Source organism: Dipodomys merriami, unplaced genomic scaffold (assembly GCF_024711535.1).
Source record: "Dipodomys merriami isolate MVZ:Mamm:240054 unplaced genomic scaffold, mDipMer1.0.p SCAF_22, whole genome shotgun sequence".
NCBI classification, from domain to species: domain Eukaryota; kingdom Metazoa; phylum Chordata; class Mammalia; order Rodentia; family Heteromyidae; genus Dipodomys; species Dipodomys merriami.
In genome coordinates this window covers 277945-301822 of record NW_027203604.1, presented here as the reverse complement: position 1 = coordinate 301822, position 23878 = coordinate 277945, and the positions used below count along the sequence as shown (strand labels likewise).

Here is a 23878-nt window from a genome sequence, read left to right as displayed (position 1 = left end):
CAGGGGTAAGGGCTACCTATGGCTTTGATGACCATTACTAAAATGTGTTGATCATAAATGAAAATCAACTTCTTACACTAAGGCTAGCCAAAGGACAAAAGTGAGAATTTTCCTAAATGACTGGCCACCAATGTTGCCAATTTTATAGAGCCAATTTTGACAACTTTATAAAGGAAAACTGCAGCTAATCGCAGGGGCTCTTCAAGAAAATAACAGAGCTGATTTAATATGACCTTATGTACTGGTCAGCAAACTGTAACTCAAAATAGCCAACTCTGAGCTACATATTATTTGTATGGCTACTTTTCCTATAACTGAATGAAGAAGACCTTATTCTCTACTGCCAAGATTTACTCTGAGCAGAATATTATTAGGCCATTTACAGAAAAAGTTTGTTGACTCCTGATATTGAATGTAATAAGTTAAACAATTACTTAGATATCCATGATCACATCTGTAAGTAGTCACATCTGTAAGTAGTCACAGGGTTTAGGAGTTGGAAATGGCATAGTTAAGCTCAAAAGCCATGAATATAGATAAGTCATATATAGATAAGTCATATGACTTATCTACACACATATGCATATATATGCAGAGGTAATGTTTATAATTTTAAGTATGTATTATTCCTGTTGTTACAATGGTGCTGGTAAGTCTGACTCCATAGCAATCCAGGGAAATCTGCCTTTACCACTTACCTTGCAGTTTCTAGAACTTTTATGGCCTTGTCAATTTCCCCTTGGCTTTTATACAAAAACGCAAGCTCAAACAAAGTGAATGGCACTAGGTAGTGGTCATACTTCAGTAGCTTTTCACTGAAAGGGTAAATGAAAATCAAGTAAGCCTTAACAGAACAAGAAAATCATTTTTTCAATGCTTATATTATTCCACATTCCAGAGAAATGTGCAGCATTATACCTATTATCAGAGGAAAAGCTGCCATTATATAGTTATGGAACTTAATAACTATGATAGTAAGTAGTATGCTTTCAGTTCTTACTCCTTAATAATAAATCCAGCAGCAATGTTTACTGTCTTCTAGGTAGAGGAAAGCATGCAGACCTTTAAAGATAAGCCCTAGATGATCTGAAAAAGAATGAAGCTCTGGAAAAATACGAGTAATATCCATTCAGATTCATGGCAGAACCTGGCTCACAAGACTGTAAGAAAAACTCAGGTGCCAGAACCTAAAAACTCTGCCCTTGTGAAAGTGACTAAATAATATAAAATTATAAAACAAGAAGCAAACAATTCATTGTGAAATTTAATAAGCAGGATAAAAGCATGCACAGGCCAGCCATCAGTGGCTCACGCCTATAATCCTAGCTGAAATCTGAGGATCACAACCTGGGTAGGAAAGCCCATGAGACAAGCTCCAATTAACCACCAAAAAGCTAGAAATGAAGCTGTGGCTCAAGTAGTAAAGCACTAGTCTTGAGGAAAAAAGCTAAGTGACAGCACCCAAGCCTGAGTTCAAGCCCCAGTAACAGTACACATGCACAGGTGCATGTACACACAATGTACATACACACATACAAGTGCAAATAGCTCATCATTTTGTGGAACTTTAAAATGCAGAACTAGGTTGTGGGATGATATGAAGGAGCTTAGGGTCCACTTTTGTCTAATCCCCAAGGCTACAGGAACTGAGATCTCTACTTAACACTTAAATCTTAAAAGACCTACTCCTTTAGACCAAGGGCAGACTGAAAGAAATTCATTAACTGGCACTAAGATAAGGATAGTTGTCTCCTTGGCTCACACTTTGGGTAGCAAGAAAAAAACATTCCTGTGGAAAATTAGCCAATAGGCCCATCCTCACATAAATTTGCAACTAAAGTTACATTGGCCAAATGATTTTAAAATATGTAAGTAATGAAATTAACATAAAATTGGCTCCAGAATAGAAAAGGCTTTACAGAATGCCTGGAAGAAATAGCAAAATTCAAAAGTACTTTAAGTGGGAGACAGCAAGGGATAGGTGCCACTGTCCAAAAAGAAATGTACTCATTACCTGACTTACATTAATTGTAACCCTACTGTTTATCACCTTTCTAACAATAAACTTTTTTAAAAAAATTAAAAGTACTTTAGAGAGACTCTCAATGTATCTTCATATCTGAAGATAAAACCACTGAACAGGTGGCTCACACCTATAATCCTAGCTACCCAGGAGGCTGAGATCTGAGGATCATGGTTCAAAGCCAGCCTGGCAGGAAAATCCATGAGACTCTTACATCCAATAAACCACTAGAAAACCAGAAGTGGGACTGTGGCTCAACTGGTAGAGTACTCGCCTTGAGCTGAAGAGCACAGGGATAGCATCAAGGCCAGAGTTCAAGCCCATGACCAACAAGACAAAAAAAAAAAAAAAAAAAAAAATTGAAAGTGATCTCACAATCCAAAATTATCATAAAACGATTCATCATGAGATTCAATAAACAGAACAAAAGCACAATTAGTCCTTACTTTGAACAAGCCTTACAAAAACACCACTAAAATAGCTCTCATGCATACTTCTTTAACACATTCACTAAATACAAGGCATTATTTATTTAGGAAACAAATAATGTCTTATCTTCTTGATATATGAATACCAGTTCTCTTAGATTGCCATAAATAGTCAGGAGGAAGGGGACCTGGTAGCCATAGATGGAAGGCACGTGATAAGGAAAATAAGATATCAACTGGTAATCTAAGGCTGCAATCTTTTCAGCTTGCACTATGTTTTCAAAAAACTTGAACTGATACTTTAAAATCAGGAAATTGTCTACAAAATCCAGCTTCTTGGCTTTTCATGAACAACGGTAGGGACTATTGTTATTGGGCCCACACTGTGCAGAGCAATAACCAATTAGAGGTGAGATTGTGTCCACTCTTTAGAAAGAACAATTTCCCTGTTCCAGCCATTATTCAACCTACTTCATTCAGTAAGGTCTGTCTCTGCAGATATTTGCATTTGTTTTTGTACTACAGGAAGAGTGTCAGGGATCTCAGCCTTGATTCAGTTCTGTGATTGATAAAGGAGTAAGGCATTATTATCACTGCTATTGACAACAAATATTACATGTCTAAGAAATGCCCCTTTGCCAAAAAAAAAATAAGAAAGTATAGTGTTTGTCATGTCTTTCTTCCCTATCAAAAGATTGCAATGATTTAAATCTATTTACTCAGTCCCTAGGATCCAGTACAGTAGGTGCACATAGTGGGTGTTCAAACATCAACGGAACAAAGAATGGTCAAAACCCCAAATGCATGAATTAAAAGCACATTAGAGGTTTGAGATGAGAGAACCAGGGCTGGATAGACACTTGTTAGCCAGACCATAAATTTAGTTTTTACAGGTCATTTTTAAACACCAAGTAGAAATGGATAACGCATCTGGCCTATTTTGACCACAGTTTCATTTATGAGGAACAAAAAAACACTAAACACCAAGTGAAAGTTTAGCAGCCTAAGATCACAGCATTTGGCTCGACTTTGAAGTAGCAATGCCCGGAAAGCATGATTGGTTCTTACCATTCCAGCACGTGGTTGAAACACAGTTCAGCCTGCAAGGGCCGCTGCAAATTCTTGAGGCAGCATCCTTTAAGCAATTTTACTAAGCACTCATCATCCATAGAAAAATCATTGCAGCCTAGGAACAAACAAGAAACATACACAAAAAGAGAAAAAATAAACTCTTTGGTTTATTTGCGTTCTGGGGATGGCATCCAGGACCTCTTATCTCTAAAAAAACAAAAAACAAAAAAACATTCTACCACTGAGCCATACAACCCAGCCCAATAATACCTTTAAAAGATGCTAATTAAGAAGGAAGTTTACATTAGTCAGGTTGCAGGGGGACCATTTACATAAGGAAAATGTTTTTAGTATTTGTTATGCTTCACTACATGAAACACAAAAATGACAATATTTCCCATCAAAAGAATGTGGAATTTACTTAGTGGCATACCTTTTAATTAAACTGGGTTCACTCTACCTACTCACAAATTTTTTTTAGGTGGTCGCACTCTGAGTTTCGTGACCTTAGACACAACAGGAAATATGAACTCTAAATAAAGTAAGAGCTTTATTAATTCTGTAAAAGGTAAAGCCAGGAGGAACAAGAAGGCTGCTGCCTCCTGTTGTTTTGGCTTCTAACTGTGTTGGCTTCAATGCGGGGAGGGTAACACTTCCATATGGAGAAGCAGATGGCTTTACACCCATTAAAAATTCAGGAAGTAGAACACCCTCTCCAGATCATTATGTTTACAACTTATCAATTCTCCCAGGTTATGTTCTTTTGGGGGAAAATTGTGCTGTAAAATTAGACAAAATGGTTTTGAAATACATGAAAAGTATCTTTAAAAAATCCCTACAAACTTCTAAATGCTTAAGGGTAATGACAGGGATTTTCTTTTAGCACTTTTTCCCTTTTGAAAATGACTATTAATCTTCTCCAGCTCAAGTCAAATTGTACAATCCAAACCATACTATGTTTGACATGTATCTGACAAAGGTAGCCTCTCCACAGTTACCACTTGTGAAAGCTTTTTGTTGATTTTTTTTTTTTTTTTTAGTTCTTGTATTTTTTAAATGCAAGTTATATACAACTAACAAGTCATTCTGAGACAGACAGCTAATTTACACTTCAGGCTTGGGCGAGTCGGGGTGGGGGAGTGAGGTACGCAGGGAGCATAAAGATAACTACTAGGCCCTGGAGTCCCTCATACTGAAATTCTCCTGTTTTCAGTACAACCTGAACAATCACCAGCCATTCATGCTGGTGTTTTAGCTGGTAAACTGTTTGCCTATGAGAGGCTAACAATGCTACTGAGCTAACAGGGTCGTGGTGATAGGGTGTCATTTCAATTGCTGAAATCAGCTGGAAATTCACTTCCAATGCCTGATAAGTCTCTTACTTTTTAAAAAGTAATAATCACAGATATAAACACCACATTGTATTTCCTAAGGTGGAAACATATTTTTTCTAGGAAAAAAAAAAAGGCAATCCATGCTTCTAATCATAGATGTTTACTGAACTACATAATAGTCAAGAAGTAGTATCTTTCAAAGCCTAAAGCTAAAGACCTAGAGCCCAAATTAGATATATCATTTTGTATATTTCTCGAGTTTTGTGTAGTAGGGTTTTTTTTGACAGTTTGTGTTATGACAACATTTTATTGCTCTGTCAATGGTAATTTTTTTTTTAATGAGGAACAGACATAGCATCATGGAAAATAGCAAAGACACAAGCAACTTTCATGTCAATCTTGCCTTAAAGCTATGACAAATGGATTCAGAAAGTCCAAACTCCTTTAAAAACCTTTGAAGCAAAAAGATTTTTCCTCAGAGCACAGAACACTGTCTATCAGATAATTATCATGAGAGTTCTGTCACTATTCTCAATCTTATGAATGAGCTCATGGATAAAGACATCAACATACAACTTCCATTTCACATTAAAAGAAACTACATGGTAATGATACCCAAGCACATTTCCATCACAAAAGATCTACTAAACTTAATTAGTTAAGGCCTCTTTAAGGAGAAGCTGAGGAACAGGGGAGATAAAAGCAAAAACTACAAAAATATCTGTTTTGAACTTCTTTGATGCTAGCTGTAATTCACTAAGAGAAAAATAACAATAGAAAATGTAGAAAGCTATCCAAGCAGTAATACAAAATAGACAAAGTAGATCTGCTGTACCAAATCCTGGCTGCATAATGAATTTAGTTAAGATTTCAAAGAAAACACTAATGGAATTAATACCAAATGACTCCAGGCATGTTACCAAGTACTTTTGTGTTTTCAGAGCTCTAGCCTTGGTATCCTTGGAATTAAAAACTATAGCCAAAGCAATGCCAGAATAGATCAATTATATCTTCTCTCTTTCCTACAACTACACCTGCCAAAGCTACCAACAAAAAAACATTCTAAACTGGGAGCCGGTGGCTCACACCTGTAATCCTAGCTACTCAGGAGGCTGAGATCTGAGGATCGCAGTTCAAAGCCAGCCTGGGCAGGAAAGTCCATGAAACTCTTATCTCCAATAAACCACTCAAAAAAAACAGAAGTGGCACAGTGGTAGAGTGCTAGCCTTGCGCTGAAGAGCTGAGGGACAGTTCCCAGGCCCAGAGTTTAAGCCCCACAACAGACCAAACAAAGAATACATTCTATTTCCAGTAATGAAACTCAGATATGGGATTGAGGTTGGTGTACCCTCAGGTTTATAACCTCACTCCTTCTAGCTATTCATTTTCTCCCATCCTGAAGGATAGGAGCTTAATCAGCTAAAGGTCCTAACAAGAACAGGGCCATGGGTAAGTCCAGCATGTCTACCTGTCTGTCTCAGTTTCCCCCTGTCCCTAATTATCTCTTAAAGTTTAAACACTTTAGATGTGGCTTAAATTCTTCAGTGTTTCTCAGGATGTAGAAAAAAAAAAAAAAGAAATAGTTGGATTTTCTAAGCCATTATTGTATTTCATAAGCATAATATATGTATTACTCCTTTAATTTTTTTCTCCAATCAGTAGAGGGAAAAATTAATTTGGGAGATTTGAAGGTAAAGAGTGTTGCTCAGAGGGAAAAACAGTAGTCACTCTTTTAGTTCAAGACGTCATGAATTACAAAATTCCATTTTGTAGTGCTACATTAGGAGTTTATACTACAGAAAACTGGTATTTATCAGAATTCATTCTGCTGAACCCAAACCCCTAGCTTGGTAGAAAAACAAAGAAAGCTGGCCTACTTTAATGAGGGGTTGGGGGTAGAGGGGGATAGAATACCTTACTGTAGTCATTTAAACTGTTAACCCAACTGTTACCTTACTGTAGTCATTTAAACTGTTAACCCAACTGTTACCATTTAACTAAAAAACTTTTTTTTTCCCCTTTCTAGGTTAAGATTCACCAGAAGAACATTGACATTGAACTTCCAAGCCTCCATCTCTGTAAAAAATAAATTTCTCAGTATGTTTTCTTTTTTGGCAGTACTGGGAAACAAACTTCTTTACAAATTACTGTGCCTATGATATGCTGAAACCAGACTATGACAAGCAATTCCTCAAAACAAACTAAAATAGAAATGATAATTGATCAAGCAATTTTACTTCTAGCTAAATATATCCCAAAAAAATGAAGCTGGCTTTTGAAGACAGACTTGTACATCCACATTCATAGCAGCTTTATTTCTAATGGGAAGGAGGTGGAACAGCCCAAATGTCTATCAGCAAATGAAGCAAAACATGAACTATACACTCAGTAGGAATACCGTATTTCCTTATAAAAGTGAAGTTTGACATATGCTACAATACAATAAACCCTGAAGATGTACTCAATAAAATAACCAATCACAAAAGGACAAATACAGGGGTTGAAATAATTTGTTTACATGTATCAAAACAGAACCTGTTGAAATTGCTTTGAAAAATGAGGCTGAGGTAAGGTCGACTGATAGAGCATGTCATGTTGACTGGGATGTGCTGTGTGTGTGAAAAATGTCCGTGAAAGCTCCCCTAACGCCCCGTACACCTGATATATATTATTAAAAATAAATAAAACATTTTAAACAAAGAGCAAGCTCTGTATGATAGCATTTCATATGAAGGAGATATGCAGCAATCATATGCATAATAACAGGAAGAAGGGTGGTTGTCTCTCACCAGGAGAGAGTGATGGGCTAGTTGATGACATTGCTGATCAAAACACAGTGTTTATTTAAAAGACAGAATCAGAAATGTTCGAACAAGAAAACTGAGTATCATTGAACCAACAGTTTCCATTTCAAAATAAAACAGGTTTGTCAGGTGCCAGTGGCTAGCTTATGCCTGTAATCCTACTCAGGAGGCTAAGATCTGAGGATCGTGGTTTGAAGCCATCCTAGGCCAGTAAAATCTATGAGACTCTTATCTACAATTAATTACCAAAAAGCCAGAAGCAGAGCTGTGGCTCAAGTGGTAGCACTAGAATGCTACTGTTGAGCAAAAAACAAACAGAATCCAGGCCCCAAGTTCAACCCCTTGAATCAGCACCCAAAAAACATTTTTTTTTTTGGGGGGGGGGGGTCCAGTTGTGGAGCCTGAACTCTGGGCCTGGGCGCTGTCCCTCAGCTCTTCAGCTCAAGGCTAGCACTCTACCACTTGAGCCACAGCGCCACTTCCAGCTTTTTTCTTTTTGCTTATGTGGGGCTGAGGAATGGAACCCAGGGCCTCATGTATGCAAGGCAAGCACTCTACCACTGAGCCACCTTCCCAGTCCTCTTTTCTTTTCTTTTTTCTCTCTTTCTTCTTCTTTTTAAAATTTTTTGGGGGGCTGGGAAGTTGGCTCAGTGGTAGAGTGCTTGCCTTGCATGCCTAAGGCCCTGGGTTCGATTCCTCAGCACCACATTAACAGAAAAAGCAGGAAGTGGTGCTGTGGCTCCAATGGTAGAGCGCTAGCCTTGAGCTGAAGAGCTGAGGAACAGCGCCCAGGCCCAGAGTTCAGGCTCCACGACTGGACCAGAAAAGCAAAGCAAAGCAAAGCAAAGAGGTTTGTTTCTGGAGTATAAAGACTACAGAGCTAAGACCACACACCAGATCTCCTGATTTTCCATCTTCTATATCAGCTGCCTCTAGTAAACCAGGATGGATGCAAGCTCCACCAAAGAGAATGAGTTTAAAAAAAAAAAAATCAATGGTAACAAGATCCAAAGTTGAAAACAAATGATTCCCCATGTATATAGAAACACACTAGCCTGGAGAACAATCAGGAAGCCTTAAAAAAAATAATAATAAAGCAAAGTAAAACGGAATGAAGTACAGATGTTCTTCATGCTGCTCTTACAAAGGCCTAAGGCCTGTTTCCCCCCTTTAGTCTATTTGTTGTTATCCTGCAGGGTCAAACCCCAACTCCATTCATGTTTGGAAAATTCATGAACTATATAATTCATTGATTTAAAGTATAAATTCAATCATTTTGAATATGTTTACAGAGTTATGCATCCATTTTATTGCATCAATTTGAGAACATTTTTATCCCCTCCCAATAAATATCATGTCCTTTAGTGATCATATCCTCACCCTAATTCTTCCATCCCTCAGTAACTACTAATCTGTTTTCTGTCTTTAAACAATGACTGCTGCTAGACATAACACATAAATGGATGGTCTTTGTGACTGGCTTCTATCACTTTGCCCAGAGTTTCCAAGGTTCGTCCATGCTACAGCACATGTCATCCCTCCTCTTTAACTGATTGCAGCCACTCAGACACCCACAGCTCAAGCTTTTTTTGCCCTTGAGATGCACAAAAACTGAGATGGTCAGATGTGCATAGGAGGAAAGAGGAAAAAACAGGAGATAGAAAATGGAAACACAGAGACAAAGATTACTACACATTTCTTTTCATACTTACTTTCATTTTGTAAAGCTGCCTCAGCCTTTTCAACAGTTATCAAGAGATTTTCAGAAAGGTCTTTTCTTTTGCTCACTATTGGAAAACCATTCCAGACATACATCATTTCCTGATGAGGAAGAATGAAAAGCCATTTGCAATTATATGAGGATACTCAACATCTTTCATCTCCACAAAAGCACATACATGTGTCTTGCTTTGGTTGCTAAGGATCTCAAAATAATACTTAGGGATCATTTACGTTAGCTTACTTCATGTGGAGCTTAGTGATATAATTCTCTCATTTTATTACATGACTTTTTCCTTTTATATTATAGAAGTAATAACAATTCCTAAACTGACTCTATGAACGATTCTGTTTAATATAAGTTTTTGTTGTTACTCTTAAGTAAAGGGAAATATTTTAAAATGTCTGCCAGTTGTTTACATAAAATGTTTCCAAGCATATCACTAGAAATGAACATTGGAATACTGGGCTCCAGCTCCTCTTATACCATTAAAAACATGTGTCGGTCCAGCAATGCAATCCAATAAGCAGAAAACACATTTGTTTAAGGGCCATATGGCTGAATGACAGCTTCTGAAAATGTAAAGTAATGATTTCTCATGGCAGATTATATTTAATGGGCTAACAGATGAGAAATTTTTTTGGACCAAAGGCAAATGTGCTTTTGCTTGAAAATATTTTTTCTAATGATCCTGATAGTACAGTTTGTATTTTGAAGGGAATACAATAAGCAGTCTAATTAGTATCTTCTTAGAAAAAGTGAATTTTAAAATATCATGGATATTGTTTGAAAAGCTTCATAGCAAGGAAGTAGTAGAAATGACATATTCAGGCAGAGTGGCAGTGAGTTAACTTCATGGCATGAAAATTAACATCACAACACCCTGCCATACATTTTACATAAGACAATTTCTTACTGTTTAACCAAGTAAGAGCTCAAGTCAACACTTATTTTTAAATTGCTGATTTAAAATTGTTTGCAGATGGAATATTTTATCAGAAGAAGGCAAGCTCATGTTTGAGAATTAATGAAAAACAAGTGCTTGTGGTAAAATTACAGTAATTCAGGCCAACTCCCTATTCATTGTACATCCATAAACACAGAGAAGTTTGGGTAGTGAGCTAACCTTTCTTAAGATTCTCAACCATCAAAGCAGGACAATCATGTACCACTAGACTCTTAAATACTACTGCAGAGAAAGAACTATGAGGGTTAACAACATTTCTGAAAAGTTCTGTAAGACAGAAAAACTTTCCCAGTATAAACCGCTTGATAAAAATGAATAAGGTGCCGGGCACCAGTGGCTCACGCCTGTAATCCTAGCTACTCAGGAGGCTGAGATCTGAGGATCGCAGTTCAAAGCCAACTCGGGCAGGAAAGTCCATGAAACTCTTATCTCCAATAAACCACCAGAAAACTGGAAGTGGCACTGTGGCTCAAGTGGTAGAGCGCTCGCCTTGAGCTGAAGAGCTGAAGGGACAGCGCTCAGGCCCAGAGTTCAAACCCCACAACGGACAAAAAAAAAAAAAAAAAGAATAAGGTCAGACACCAGTGGCTCATGCTTGTAATCCTAGCTACACAGGAGGCTGAGATTTGAGAATCAAGGTTGAAAGCCAGCCTAGGCAGGAAAAGTCTATGAGATTCTGATGTCCAATTAACCACCAGAAAACTGGAAGTAGCACTGTGGCTCAAAGCAAAAAAGTTCAGGGAGAGCAATAAGGCACTGACTGCAAGCTTCACAACCAACAAAATAAATAAATAAATAAATAAATAAATAAATAAATAAATAAATAAATAAATAAGAGATTGAGGCCTGGAGCTAAAATTAAGTGGTAGCACAGCAACAAGCTTTCATGTTAGCTGGAATGTTTGGTGAACACTGAGATGTGCAGTGCTTTGGTTTTGGTTGTGCTCTGATGTGATTAGAAACTGGTCACAGTTTTGGCTTACTCTGTCACACTCACAGAACACCTCTGACTGATGTTATTGTTCCCTGGTATTGCTTATGTCAGATAGGGACATGTGTACTAGTTGCAGGTTAGCTTTTATGTCTGACCCCTCTAAGAGCTGTACTTTCTGTTTATGGAATATGTAAACAGGTCCTGTAAGTCAATAACAAGACAAGAAATGATACGTGGAAAAGTTAAGGGAGGATATAAACACCAATTCACAAAGGAATAAACACACAAAAGATGTTCAGTGTCCCCAGCTGATCAAGGCAAATTTAAAAAACAAGACATTGATAAGAAGCCTCAAAAAGGGCTGGGAAGATGGCTCAGTGGTAGAGTGCTTGCCTTGCATGCATGAGGCCCTGGGTTCAATTCCTCAGCACCACATAAGCAGAAAAAGCTGGAAGTGGTGCTATGGCTCAAGTGGTAGAGTGCTAGCCTTGAGCTGAAGAGCTGAGGTACAGCGCCCAGGCCCAGAGTTCAGGTCCCACGACCAGCCAAAAAAAAAAAAAGAAGCCTCAAAAAGTCATGTAACTTGGGCTGGGAAGGTGGCTCAGTGATAGAGTGCTTGCCTTGCATGCCTGAGGCCCTGGGTTCGATTCCTCAGCACCACATAAGCAAAATGAAAAAAGCCGGAAGTGGCACTGTGGCTCAAGTGGTAGAGCGCTAGCCTTGAGCTGAAGAGCTGAGGGACAGCGCACAGGCCCAGAGTTCGGACCCCATGACCGGACCCAAAAAAAAAGTCATGTAACTTGTTATGTCCAGTATTTTTTTTAATTAATTAAATTTTTTTTTGGTCCGGTCATTGGGCCTGAACTCTGGGTCTGGGCACTGCCCCTCAGCTCTTCAGCTCAAGGTTAGTGCTCTACCACTTGAGCCACAGCGCCACTTTCCGGCTTTTTTCTTTTTTGCTTAATAGGTACTAAGGAATCGAACCCAGGGCCTCATGCATGCAAGGCAAGCACTCTACCACTGAGCCACCTTCCCAGCCCTTTTTTTTTTTTTGGGGGGGGGGGGGTGTCCAGTCATGGGGCCTGAACTCTGGGCCTGGGCACTGTCCCTCAGCTCTTCAGATCAAGGCTAGCACTCTACCACTTGAGCCACAGCGCCACTTCCGGCTTTTTCCTGCTTATGTGGTGCTGAGGAATCGAACCCAGGGCCTCAAGCATGCAAGGCAAGCGCGCTACCACTGAGCCACCTTCCCAACCCATGTCCAGTATTTTTGAAAGACAATTAAATAAAAAATTTAAGCAAAAATTAAGTTTTTGACAAAGGCTTTGCCTAAATGGCATTAATGATTAGGAGTATGAGGACAAGCTGAACTAGAACAGCCATCATCCACTTTGGGCTCTTGAGTACTGGAAATATAAGTGTGTAATTTCTAAGAAAGAACTAGTTCAATATAAAAGGATGTAAGCCAGGTGCCAGTGATTCATGCTTATAATCCTAGCTACTCTAAAGACTGAAGTTAGAGGATCCCAGTTATAAACCAGCCTGGGCAGAAAAGTTCATGAGACTCTAATGTCCAATTAACCAACAAAAAGCCAGAAGCTGTAACTGAAAAAGCTAAGGGGTAGTGCCATGCCCTGAGATCAAACCCCAGTAGGGGCCAAAAAAAAAAAAAAAAAGTAAAGAATTTAATAAATAAGCTTATACTAATTGCCACTGCATGTTGAAATGAGAAATTTTGCATAAATGTGTTCAATGATATTCTTAAAAGTTCATTTCATGTTTCTTTGTACTTTTTTCTCCTTTTTTTCTTTGTACTTTTAATATGGCTAATAGTAAAGGTAAAATTATATTTGTGGTTTGAATTTTTTTAACTTTGAAAGTTTATTTATAGACATGTCAGAATCATTTAAATTAACAATGATTAAATTTTAGACATAACATACTGTGTTTACCTTGAGGTATACACTGTGTCCACAGACAATGCTCTGGAAAGTAATCCAACTATTAACTTGTAGTTAACCACCTAAAAAGTTTTCAAAGCCAAGAAACTGCAAAGATGGCTACAAAATTCCTTGAAAACAACATACCATTTCCATTTAAGTTAAGGAAATCTCCTCAAATTCTTAACTGAGTTCAACTTTTTAAAATTTTAAATCAGAACTTAATGTGAGCATGGAAGAATAAGTTTCTAACTAAGCAATCAGCTGAGCCCTATGATGTGGAGATTGTGAACAAAAGAATTTTTGCATTCTGCTAAGCTCTACTATAAAACTCCTAGCTTAGGAATTAGAGCAGCAAAATTACAGGAGACAACTGAATCTAGTTTAAACTGAAATTTCGTTTACTCCTTGTTTTTGTCTATCACAATGAGGCAATTTTAAAATACTAAGTTTTGAAGACTAAAATCATGTGATTTAACACACTGTGGTCATAAAAATCCCATATTATAACCTCACAATGTAAAATTCTCCTTTTCCATCAGGTTTGAATTATTTTTAATTCAATTCCAGGGAAGTCAACTTGCCCTCTCCCTGCCTGAACTTCCTTAAATGTAAAATGGGAGAAACAGTTATTATGCAAATTAAATGATAAAGCTTTAAGTAGCTTTTATGATAATGCCTGAAACATACAACTAATCAAAACCCATAAGTAATAATTATTTTTTAATTATTTATAAACATTTACCTTGTAAAATTTAACTGAGCTATAAATCTCACAACCAAATTCAGATATGCCCCCTGATATTTGGAATAGAGAACGTTTTTCTAGGATGCAAATAGTAACTAATATAAAAGCAGATACCAGGGCTGGCAAGATGAGCTTCACAGGAGCAGGCAAGGAGGGGGAGTAACGCCGTGCCTTCCGCACAGCAAACTTCTCAGTAGGGAGAGATTTACCAGCGATTCTCTGCTTCAAACCATCCACCTGTCTGAAAATCCCAAATAAAAGGTCAGTAAGCACATATGTTATTTACTCATGGCTTTCATACCACACACCACAGATCATCAGCATCAGTAGCACCTGGGAACTTGCTGGGCTCCACCACAGACCTAACTGAATCAGCAACTCCATGGCTGGGCACCAGCACTGTGGAGTCTGATGCATCCGCCATGTGATTCTGCAACACCTTCAAGTCAGAGCCACTGAATGACACAATTCTTTCTAGTCATCTCAGTTAAGACCTCACATCTATCCAACATAGTCCAGGAAACATTGCCAATTTCCTTAAGAAGAGTCTAAGAAGGAAGAGAGTATACTAATACATTTCCTGTTCCTAGCTGCAATGGTACAGGTCTATAAAGTGATGCAGGCCTCAAAAGGTAGCCATCAATTAATGTATAATTTGAGGAAAAGTTTTCCAAATAATCAGTTTAAGACTTGTACACATTTGCAGACAACTCAGAAAATTGTACAGAATTCCAATTGTGAAAATCATAAACATATGAGACTAGAATGGGGGACTACATACACCTGAAGGCACTTTTACATTTTGGACTGAGTGGTTTTTGTTTACATCTTCGAGACAGGGTCTTAAAATGCAGTTCCAGGCTGGTTTTGAATCTAAGATCTTTCAACCTCAGGCTCCCCAGTGCTGGGGCGGCATCTGTGCACCACCATGCTCAGCACCTGAGGACATTAATATGCACAATTGTATTAATGCATCCAGTAAGTTGCTGAGAAATGATTCAAGGAACTATCCAACTACATCACAGAAAAAAAAAACAAAAACAAAATAAAATAAGAGGGAAAAAATCTAGTAGCAGAGCCCCAATAATAATGTCCTACTGCCAAAACCAAGCCTTCTAGAGATACCCAGTTACACAGGCACAGCTGCAGGAAGCTCAAAGGATGACATTTTGACTCTCCGCTAACTGCACTGTTTTAATACTTCCCATATCAAATGAGCAGGGCAGTTAAAGAAAAATGAAAGTGAAGCACAAGAGAACAGAAGATACATTTGTATCTCTTTATGTACCCAGGGGCTTTGTTATAGAAATGATGTCTTGCTTACCTAAATAAAGTTACCACATTCTCATTAGTTGCTACCACATCCTCCTCTGGAAGCATACTCAAAATGGCAGCTTTCAAGAACACATATGTTGCCTTGAGGAGAAGAAGAAAAGGAGCTAGCTATTGAACATCTTTAGGCACTTTGCACTTCTACCTTGAAAATTAGGAATGGCTTACACATTTTCTGGATATGATATTAAGAGGTAATAAAGAAATCAAAGAAAATGAAATTTTTAGTTGTCTCTTTCAAATGAGAATAGCACTTTTCAATAAATTGAATTTTTTTTCTTCTTTCAAGACTATACCACATTCATGGGTAAGAAAGTAGGCAGAATGAGATTGTCACCTAATTGCTCCCAACTTCTCACTATATATCAGAATTCATTTTTTGTTATTGTACAGAGGGTTTACAATTATGTAAATCAGGTAAGGAGTACACTTCTTTGTTAACAGTGTCATCATCTCTTCCCTCATTTTCTCCCAGTTTTTCCTGCCAGAATTCATTTTAATAATCACAAAAAGTTTGGTCATCAGGGCACTAGGAAGTCTACAGAAATTATCCAGACTACAGTATAAATGTGTAATACTTTAAGTGTAAGTGTAATTTATCTTTAGATGAGCTATTATTCTCCTTGTTAGAAAAAAAATTTGGGGTAGGTTTTAGAGCATGTAATGCTAAGGACAGTGTGATCATGTACTTAATACTTATTTCCTAATCTTGTGGATCTCTAAGGAGAGAAGATAATATTAATGTCATACTATGAAAAGTTCTAAATAAAAACCACCCTGACCACTTCCATCTAACAGGTGTTAGATTAATTAATGAAAACACTTCTTTACCTTTGACCATTTACTCTCTTTGCACAGTAGATCTGAATAGTGATATGCCTGCATCCAGTTTTGTTGGAATATAGAAGTCCACATTAGCTCCCAGTAACAGAGATGGTGAAACTGTTTCCATTCTTCTTGAACTGAAATGCATTTTCGAAATATCTCTTGTGCCTATAAGTCAATTGCATAAAGCTGATCATCCAGATATTAGATAAGGAGATAATAACCTAATGGAAAAATACATAAAACACTTTGTACAAGAAGAACAATATTATCACTCATTAAACCATGCAAAATGATGTTATTCCTTTCCTTAAATGCAATGATTCACTTAAGTTCATTTAACGTTATGAGGCAATCTTGGCACCTTTTCAAGTAAGATATAAAATGCCAACATCTTTTAAGAAAAGAATGACACTTGTTAGAATTTCCATAAGCCAAAACACACTTAACAAAGTCCCAGGCACTAGGCATATAACTGATCAAAGATTAACCTCTATTATTAGATAAAAATTTTACAAAGTTACAAAGAAACATGTGAAACCATAAACAGGCAAATTGGAGCACAAGAAATAAAGTGACAAATGTTTTTCCCATATATATAATGTATATGCACATATATATGTATATATGTTTATGAATTTACATAATTTTCATATATATAATTAATAAGCTGAGTAACTGGCAAAGATTTAAAAGATGATAAGTGAAGCTGTGGCTCACGTGTTAACAGTACTAGCCTTGAGCAAAAAAAGCTCAGGGTCAGTGCCCCAAAACCAGAAAAAAAAATTAAAAGTTAAAAATTCCAACAAAACTGGATGCAGAAATTTTCCAGAGTTGACAAAGAACACTGGAAATATACAATCTCCTATCTTTATAGAAGTTGACACTGAAAGGCGATTATGAAAGGCAATTTGGCTGGATTTGTCAAAATGCAAACATCTTCTGATCCAAATCTTCAAACCATCAGAATCAGACTTTTGTCAATATTCCTGTACACAGAAATGTATACATAGGAAGATTTCCAAAAGTGTTGTTATTGTAGTGTCCAATAGGTATCAGAACTATACCATTTTTGGGGGGGAAGGGGGGTCCACTCGTGGGGCCTGAACTCTGGGCCTGGGAGCTGTCCCTCAGCTCTTCAGCTCAAAACTAGTGCTCTACCACTTGAGCCATAGCACCACTTCCAGCTTTTTTCTTTTTGCTTATGTGGTGCTGAGGAATCAAACCCAGGGCCTCATTCATGCAAGGCAAGCGCTCTACCACTGAGCCACCTTCCCAGCCCAGAACTATACCATTTTTTTAAAATATGGTATGTGCATTCCATGAAATAAAATCTGACCATCAAAATAGATCAAGGGAAATTTAGACTTACCTGAAAAGAGATCCAAGATGTATTATAAACAGAAAAAAGCCAAATCACAGAAATATATACGTGCTTGATCCCATTTGTGTGGAAGAAAATCATTATTATGAGTATATGCTTATAGGAAAGGCTCCTACTCTTCTACTGCACCTCAGGAATTAGTTAACAAACTCTTATAATGAGGAACTGTGTAATACAGACTTGGATCTTATGTAAGGATGAGAGTCCAAATTGAACGTCATGCAGAAATGGATAACAGAGTTCTTTAAACCCCTTAAATTGCCCACCTGTTATTTTATGTATCTGTCCTAAATTGCCTTATGTATTTTATGTGTAAATGTCCTTTCAGGAATATTACTATATATAATAGGATACAAACACCAAGTAAAATTTCAACTTTTTAGCTGCATTGCCTTTTTCTTTTGTCTGTTTATGTTGAAAGTGTGACACAACGCCGCTCTTTAGACACTTCCCTGAAAAGTTCTGTCCCCCCTAAAAATTTACCTTTTCAATATTCCCTTTCAGTAATTCAATCCGAGCATGATAGAACAACATGAGTGAGCCCTGTGAAGAAAAAAAAGAAACAAAAACATTGTTCAACAGTCTGACTGAGGAGCCCTGACTGAAACAAACAATTGAAATGTTCTGCATACATTTGGAAACTGCTGGAGGAAGGGTGCGAGGAGCCGCTCTGCTTCTACCACATTCACTTCTCCTGTCCCTGGAAATTCAACAGGAAAAGCTTCAGTCTTCATGAATTCAGCAGATGTTTGACTCAAATTTCATTACTTAAAGACTTACTTGTGGAAAAGGAGGAAACTATCACTTTGTCGCTTTTTTTTCAAACATCTGAGAACTAAAGACAAGTCTTATCTATGACTTTAGTTTAAAAGAATTCTAGGGCAGACAAACTTAAGAACAGAGGTGGCTGTCTTAGATTTCTAACTAGATTTTCCAGTTAGCACTGTACATATTTTAGCTAAAAACTTAATTTTCTACAAAAAGAGAATCCAACGTAATTATGTGAAAAATACATGACTTAATAAAAGAAATTTTGGCCAATTTAGATATTTTAAAATTCAATGAAAAAAAAGTCAGCCCTATTCCTTTATATAAAAGGTCACTACTCTCCATCTTTATGGGAAAAAAGAAAAATAAATAGATAAAACCCACTCTGGCTTGTTTTGCTAAATTTTCACTCACTCGATTTTCAGAAGCATAATGTTGCCCAGCCCTTACCAAGTATCAGGGAAATGTAGGTATGGAAGGCTAGGATGGTTAGGCAGCAAAGTGGAGACCTCATGCTCTTTCCTGATGCACCTTCCCGTAACTGCAAGAGGCCCAATTCCTATGGAAATTAAATGCATCTTAGTTGGAGAAGAACATGATTTGAAAATTATACTTAGAATCTTTCATATGCTACATATGCTATCTTTCATAGGCCTACACTCCATGAAATTGGGTGTTTTATTTTTTTAACAAATTTATGATAGTGGCGATGACTAAAAGTTACATTTTAAACTGGCATAAGACAATCTCACAAATCTTTTTGTGGGGTATTTTTTTGGGGGTCCGGTCATGGGACCTGAACTCTGGGCCTGGGCACTGTCCTTCAGCTCTTCAGCTCAAGGCTAGCACTCTACCACTTGAGCCACAGCGCCACTTCTGGCTTTTTTCTTTTTGTTTATGTGGTGCTGAGGAACCAAACCCAGGGCCTCATGCATGCAAGGCAAGTGCTCTACCACTGAGCCACCTTCCCAGCCCTCACAAATCTTTTTGTATTGATCATGTGATTCCGGAGCAAAAAAGGCAATGAGCACTTGAACAAAATGTATTTCTCCATTAAAAATATTAACTTATTAACAGACATTGAGGAGCTGGGATGTGGATCAGTGGTAGAATATTTACCTAACGTGTAGAACCCTGGGCTTGATCTCCAACATCAAAAAACAAAGACAAAAATAAAAAGTAAAAAGAACCATATTAAGGCTCCAAGTACAAAGCAGTTTGGTGGGTACAAATAATATATTTTCCTTACTACAACCAACCATCACACAGAAACCTAAAGAACAAAACTTATGAAAAACAGTGCTAGGAATGTGGCTCAGTGGTAGAGTGCTTGCCTAACATGCATAAAGCCCTGGGTTCAATTCCTCAGTACCACATAAACAGAAAAAGCTGGAAGCGGTATTGTGGCTCAAATGGTAGAGTGCTAGCCTTGAGCAAAAGCAGCTCAGGGGCAGTGTCCAGGCCCTGAGTTCAAGCCCCATGACTGGCAAAAAAAAAAAAAAAAAAAAAAAACCTTACAGAAACAAGTTTTCCTTTGTACAATGAAATTTACAGAAACAAATGAAAATGCAAAATACTACAACTGTGTTTGAGTCATATTATTTTATCTATTAGAATAACAAACTATTCCACCTGGAAATCTAGCTTTATTTCTTTGTTTTACAGAGAATATAGTTTAGCCAAACAGGAGCAATGAAGATCCAACAAGCAACAATATTAGTAAAACATTGTTTTTAATCACAGAATTTAGATAACAGTGAGATTCTTTTTTTTTTTTTTTTTTTTTTTTTTGTCGGTCCTGGGGCTTGAACTCTGGGCCTGGGCACTGTCCTTCAGCTCTTCAGCTCAAGGCGAGCATTCTACCACTTGAGCTACAGCGCCACTTCCGGTTTTCTGGTGGTTTATTGGAGATAGGAGTCTCATGGTCTCTCCTGCCCAGGCTGGCTTTGAACCACGATCCTCAGATCTCAGCCTCCTGAGTAGCTAGGATTACAGGCGTGAGCCACCAGCGCCCGGCTAACAGTGAGATTCTTAACTTTCAACAGGGGAAAAAAAAACATGCCTAACTGCCCCCAAAAATATGATCAAGAACCATACTGTCCTGCAAACAGTGTCAGTAAGTAAGTACCATGATACTCAGGAAGACATGTTGCATTGTCCTTCCTTATATCCAATAAATAATGTTCTATCTTCCCTAAATAAATTAAAATAAAAGTAAACTTGTACCCTATTTCCAGAAAATCCAATGAATTCTAGTAATCTGATAATTCTTGCTGGTAAAAGGGACAGCATCTGTAAGAAAAAATATAAATACATAAATATTAGTGTATCTGAATGGCCATTTGTGTTATTATTTATTCATTCTTGGACTGTGGCTGGTTGTTTGGCTAGATGGTCAGGGATTTAGAAGGAACATAATTGAAAAGCTGGTGACAAGGAAGCCTGGAGAAGAGTTTGTTGATAGATTTCTCTCTAAATGGACAGAAAGTATGATGGCATTTGTACCTCATGTGAATGCTGAGGATTTTAAAAGCCAAGTAGGTAGAATGATCCGTGTTATAGATGATAGTCAGTCTCACTACCAGTCATGGTACAACAGGCTAATAAAACAAGGTGGCCAGGGTGGCCCATACACTCAGTACATGATTCTCTTAACTACTTTCTTTCCTCACCAATTCCAGTCAAGCCTTTAAAATAGCAGGCTGGAAGGAGATATGACAAAGTAAACAGGACTCGAGAAACAAAGGACTGCCACTCATTTTGTCATATCATTGCTAAATGACTCTATGTTCTTGACCACATATATGGTGTGTGTGTGTGTGTATGTGTATAGTGTGTGTGTGTGTGTGTGTGTGTGTGTGTGTGTGTATATATATATATATATAGAGAGAGAGAGAGAGAGAGAGAGATGCAGGGCTGGGAAGGTGGTTCAGTGGTAGAGCGCTTGCCTTGCATGCATGAGGCCCTGGTTTCAATTCCTCACACCACATAAGCAAAAAGAAAAAAGCCGGAAGTGGCACTGTGGCTCAAGTGGTAGAGCACTAGCCTTGAGCTGAAGGACAGTGCCCAGGCCCAGAGTTCAGGCCCCACAACCAGACCCCCCCCCCAAAAAAAAAAACAAGAAAAAAAGAAAAAAGAAAATATATATATATATATGCGTGCAATTGGGAGAAGCTAGGAGGAGGACACAGAATCAGCGGGAAATGGGAAAACACACAACAGAGGGACCATCAGCTGCACTAGACAAAGATGAAAATGAACTAAGCAACCCAAAGACAGAGATGGGAAGAGAGGAATGAGAGGGAAAGAGGGAACAGCTTACATTAAGCAAAAGGAAAGAAATGTAAACATCACCTGATGTGGGAGAAATAATTGTACTGTCAAAGCTCCTACAATTCATAAACTTTATAGACCATGATAGTGACAATTTGCCTTGTGAAGGTTAAAAGGATCACTTTCCACAACACTGTGAAATAAGTGAAATTTATGTGATCACCTAATCTCAATTTTAAAAAGTGAGAGAAGGGATGGGGTAGATGCCATGGGTGACAATGTTATCAGACACTTTGTATTCATATAGTGTTTTGTAGAATGGGAATGTCTTTGTACAACTACTTAAAGATAATAAAAAATTTAAAAATAATAAATAATAAAAAACATAAAAGAAAAAATAACAGGCTGGGCCATCTGCCTGTTCTAGGCCAGGTGGGTTAGAAAAGTTCTCCATCTCAACAGAAAAGGCTGGGCATGATGGTGTGTAACTCTCATTCCAGCTACAGCAGGAAGCATGAATAGGATCATGCTCCAGGTTACTCTGGGCAAATAAATAGACTCTATCAAAATATTTCTGAAGTGGAAATGCTATAGATCCCTACCAATGAAGCAACTCTCTTATAATAACATACAGAGTTGGTCCGCACAAACCAACCAGAAACTTGTCATACTGTTCTTAAAAATCTTAATAGGCTGGGTATGGTGACTCACACACGTAATCCTAGCTACTCACGAGGCTGAGATCTAAGGATCATGGTTCAAAGCCAGCCTGGGCAGGAAAGTCTGTCTTTTTTTTTTGGGGGGGGGGGGGGGGCGGTCCGGTCGTGGGGCCTGAACTCTGGGCCTGGGCACTATCCCTCAGCTCTTCAGCTCAAGGCTAGCACTCTACCACTTGAGCCACAGCGCCACTTCTGGCTTTTTTCTTTTTGCTTATGTGGTGCTGAGGAATTGAACCCAGGGCCTCATGTATGCAAGGCAAGTGCTCTACCACTGAGCCACCTTCCCAGACCCTGTAAGTCTTTTATCTCCAATTAATCACCAAAAAAGCCAGAAGTGGAGCTTTGGCTCAAGTGGCAGAGCACTAGCCTTAAGCAAAAGAAGTGCAGGTACAGGGCCTAAGCCCTGAGTCCAAGCCCCAGGACTGCCATAGGCACATGCATGCGCGTGCACATGCACACGCACACGCACACGCACACGCACGCATGCGTGTGCGCACACACACACAAAAACACAGAACACTATATGTTTCTCTTACCTTGCTCTTACCAAAGCTACCTTTAAGCTGTAGAAATATAACAGTACATACTAACCAAAGCCAGCTCTAGGTCACACCACAAGAAAACAAGTCCATCCCAGCCAAACTCAGTGGCCAAATGGCCAAGATACGACTTGAATGCAGTCGAGGAGGTAGTGGAAACCTTGGGTCTCCTACAAAGGGTTCTGATTTTGTATTATTATGTCCTTACCAAATTAAAGGCCCCTGTTCCAAGCTTGACACCTCCTTCAAACTCATAGAAGAATTCCTGCTCATGCTTGTTCTTCTGAATTACATGAAGAATAGAAAGACATTCTCTAAATGGGAAAAAAAAAAAAAGTTTAGAGTATACGTTTCCTATCCAAAAAATAAATGCCTAGCCAAATTTTGCACTTCCATATTATTAATGTCTTTAACCCAAACTACCACAGAATTTTTAAATGAATATTTTATGCTAAGTCCATTCTTCTAGCTACTGGGTATTAATCATTAAGGAGAAGAAAAATTCCTGTTTTTATACTGTATAGCAGGACCAGTCTTGCTGAGCTTAGGGGGGTGGGGAGGGTCCAAAGCCAGAAAGCTCAACCAAGGAGCTATGGGACCCCATGGCTACGATCTCACAGCTTCCCTGGACATTTTACAGAAGACTTCCTGAGAGTGCTCACTGATTCATCTGTTGCACACACACCAAGCTCTTCCTTCCACACAGAAATTAAAAGTGTTACAATTTCAGGGTGAATGCTATAGTCTCAAGAAGATCAGACCAATTATAGCTTGTGACCCAGAATTAAAAGAATAAAGCAAATTCCAATGACAGTGCTCCATTTGTTCCATTCTTATCTTGTCGTGACTTTTTGTGATGCTGAGAATCAAACACAGGGCCTCACATGTGCTAAACAAGTACCACATCCCCAAGTCTCACATCACCTTTCAAAGTCAAATAATTACTCAGAAGAATACAAACTAAAACAATTACTAAGATATTAAAATTGGTAATAAGGAGGGGGGACCAAGATGGCGACGGGGCAGTAGGGAAACGCCACAGCGCTCTCCAACCAAAAAGAGAGTTCGA

The 23878-nt window shown here is 38.2% G+C and overlaps 1 protein-coding gene across 2 annotated transcripts in view; it reads right to left on the bottom strand.

Annotated features, from left to right (window-relative positions):
- The window catches only part of Ttc39b (tetratricopeptide repeat domain 39B), a 132184-nt gene that overhangs the window by 8218 nt on the left and 100088 nt on the right, over positions 1–23878 (bottom strand). For both annotated transcript variants that reach the window (XM_070033145.1, XM_070033146.1), the window contains 11 exons: positions 23018–23123; positions 20505–20570; positions 18729–18837; positions 18143–18210; positions 17994–18053; positions 16133–16294; positions 15294–15385; positions 14084–14210; positions 9373–9481; positions 3520–3637; positions 699–815 (listed from right to left, as the gene is read on the bottom strand). In XM_070033145.1, the coding sequence (XP_069889246.1) occupies positions 699–815; positions 3520–3637; positions 9373–9481; positions 14084–14210; positions 15294–15385; positions 16133–16294; positions 17994–18053; positions 18143–18210; positions 18729–18837; positions 20505–20570; positions 23018–23123 (1134 nt within the window). The remainder of the gene's footprint in view (positions 1–698; positions 816–3519; positions 3638–9372; positions 9482–14083; positions 14211–15293; positions 15386–16132; positions 16295–17993; positions 18054–18142; positions 18211–18728; positions 18838–20504; positions 20571–23017; positions 23124–23878) is intronic.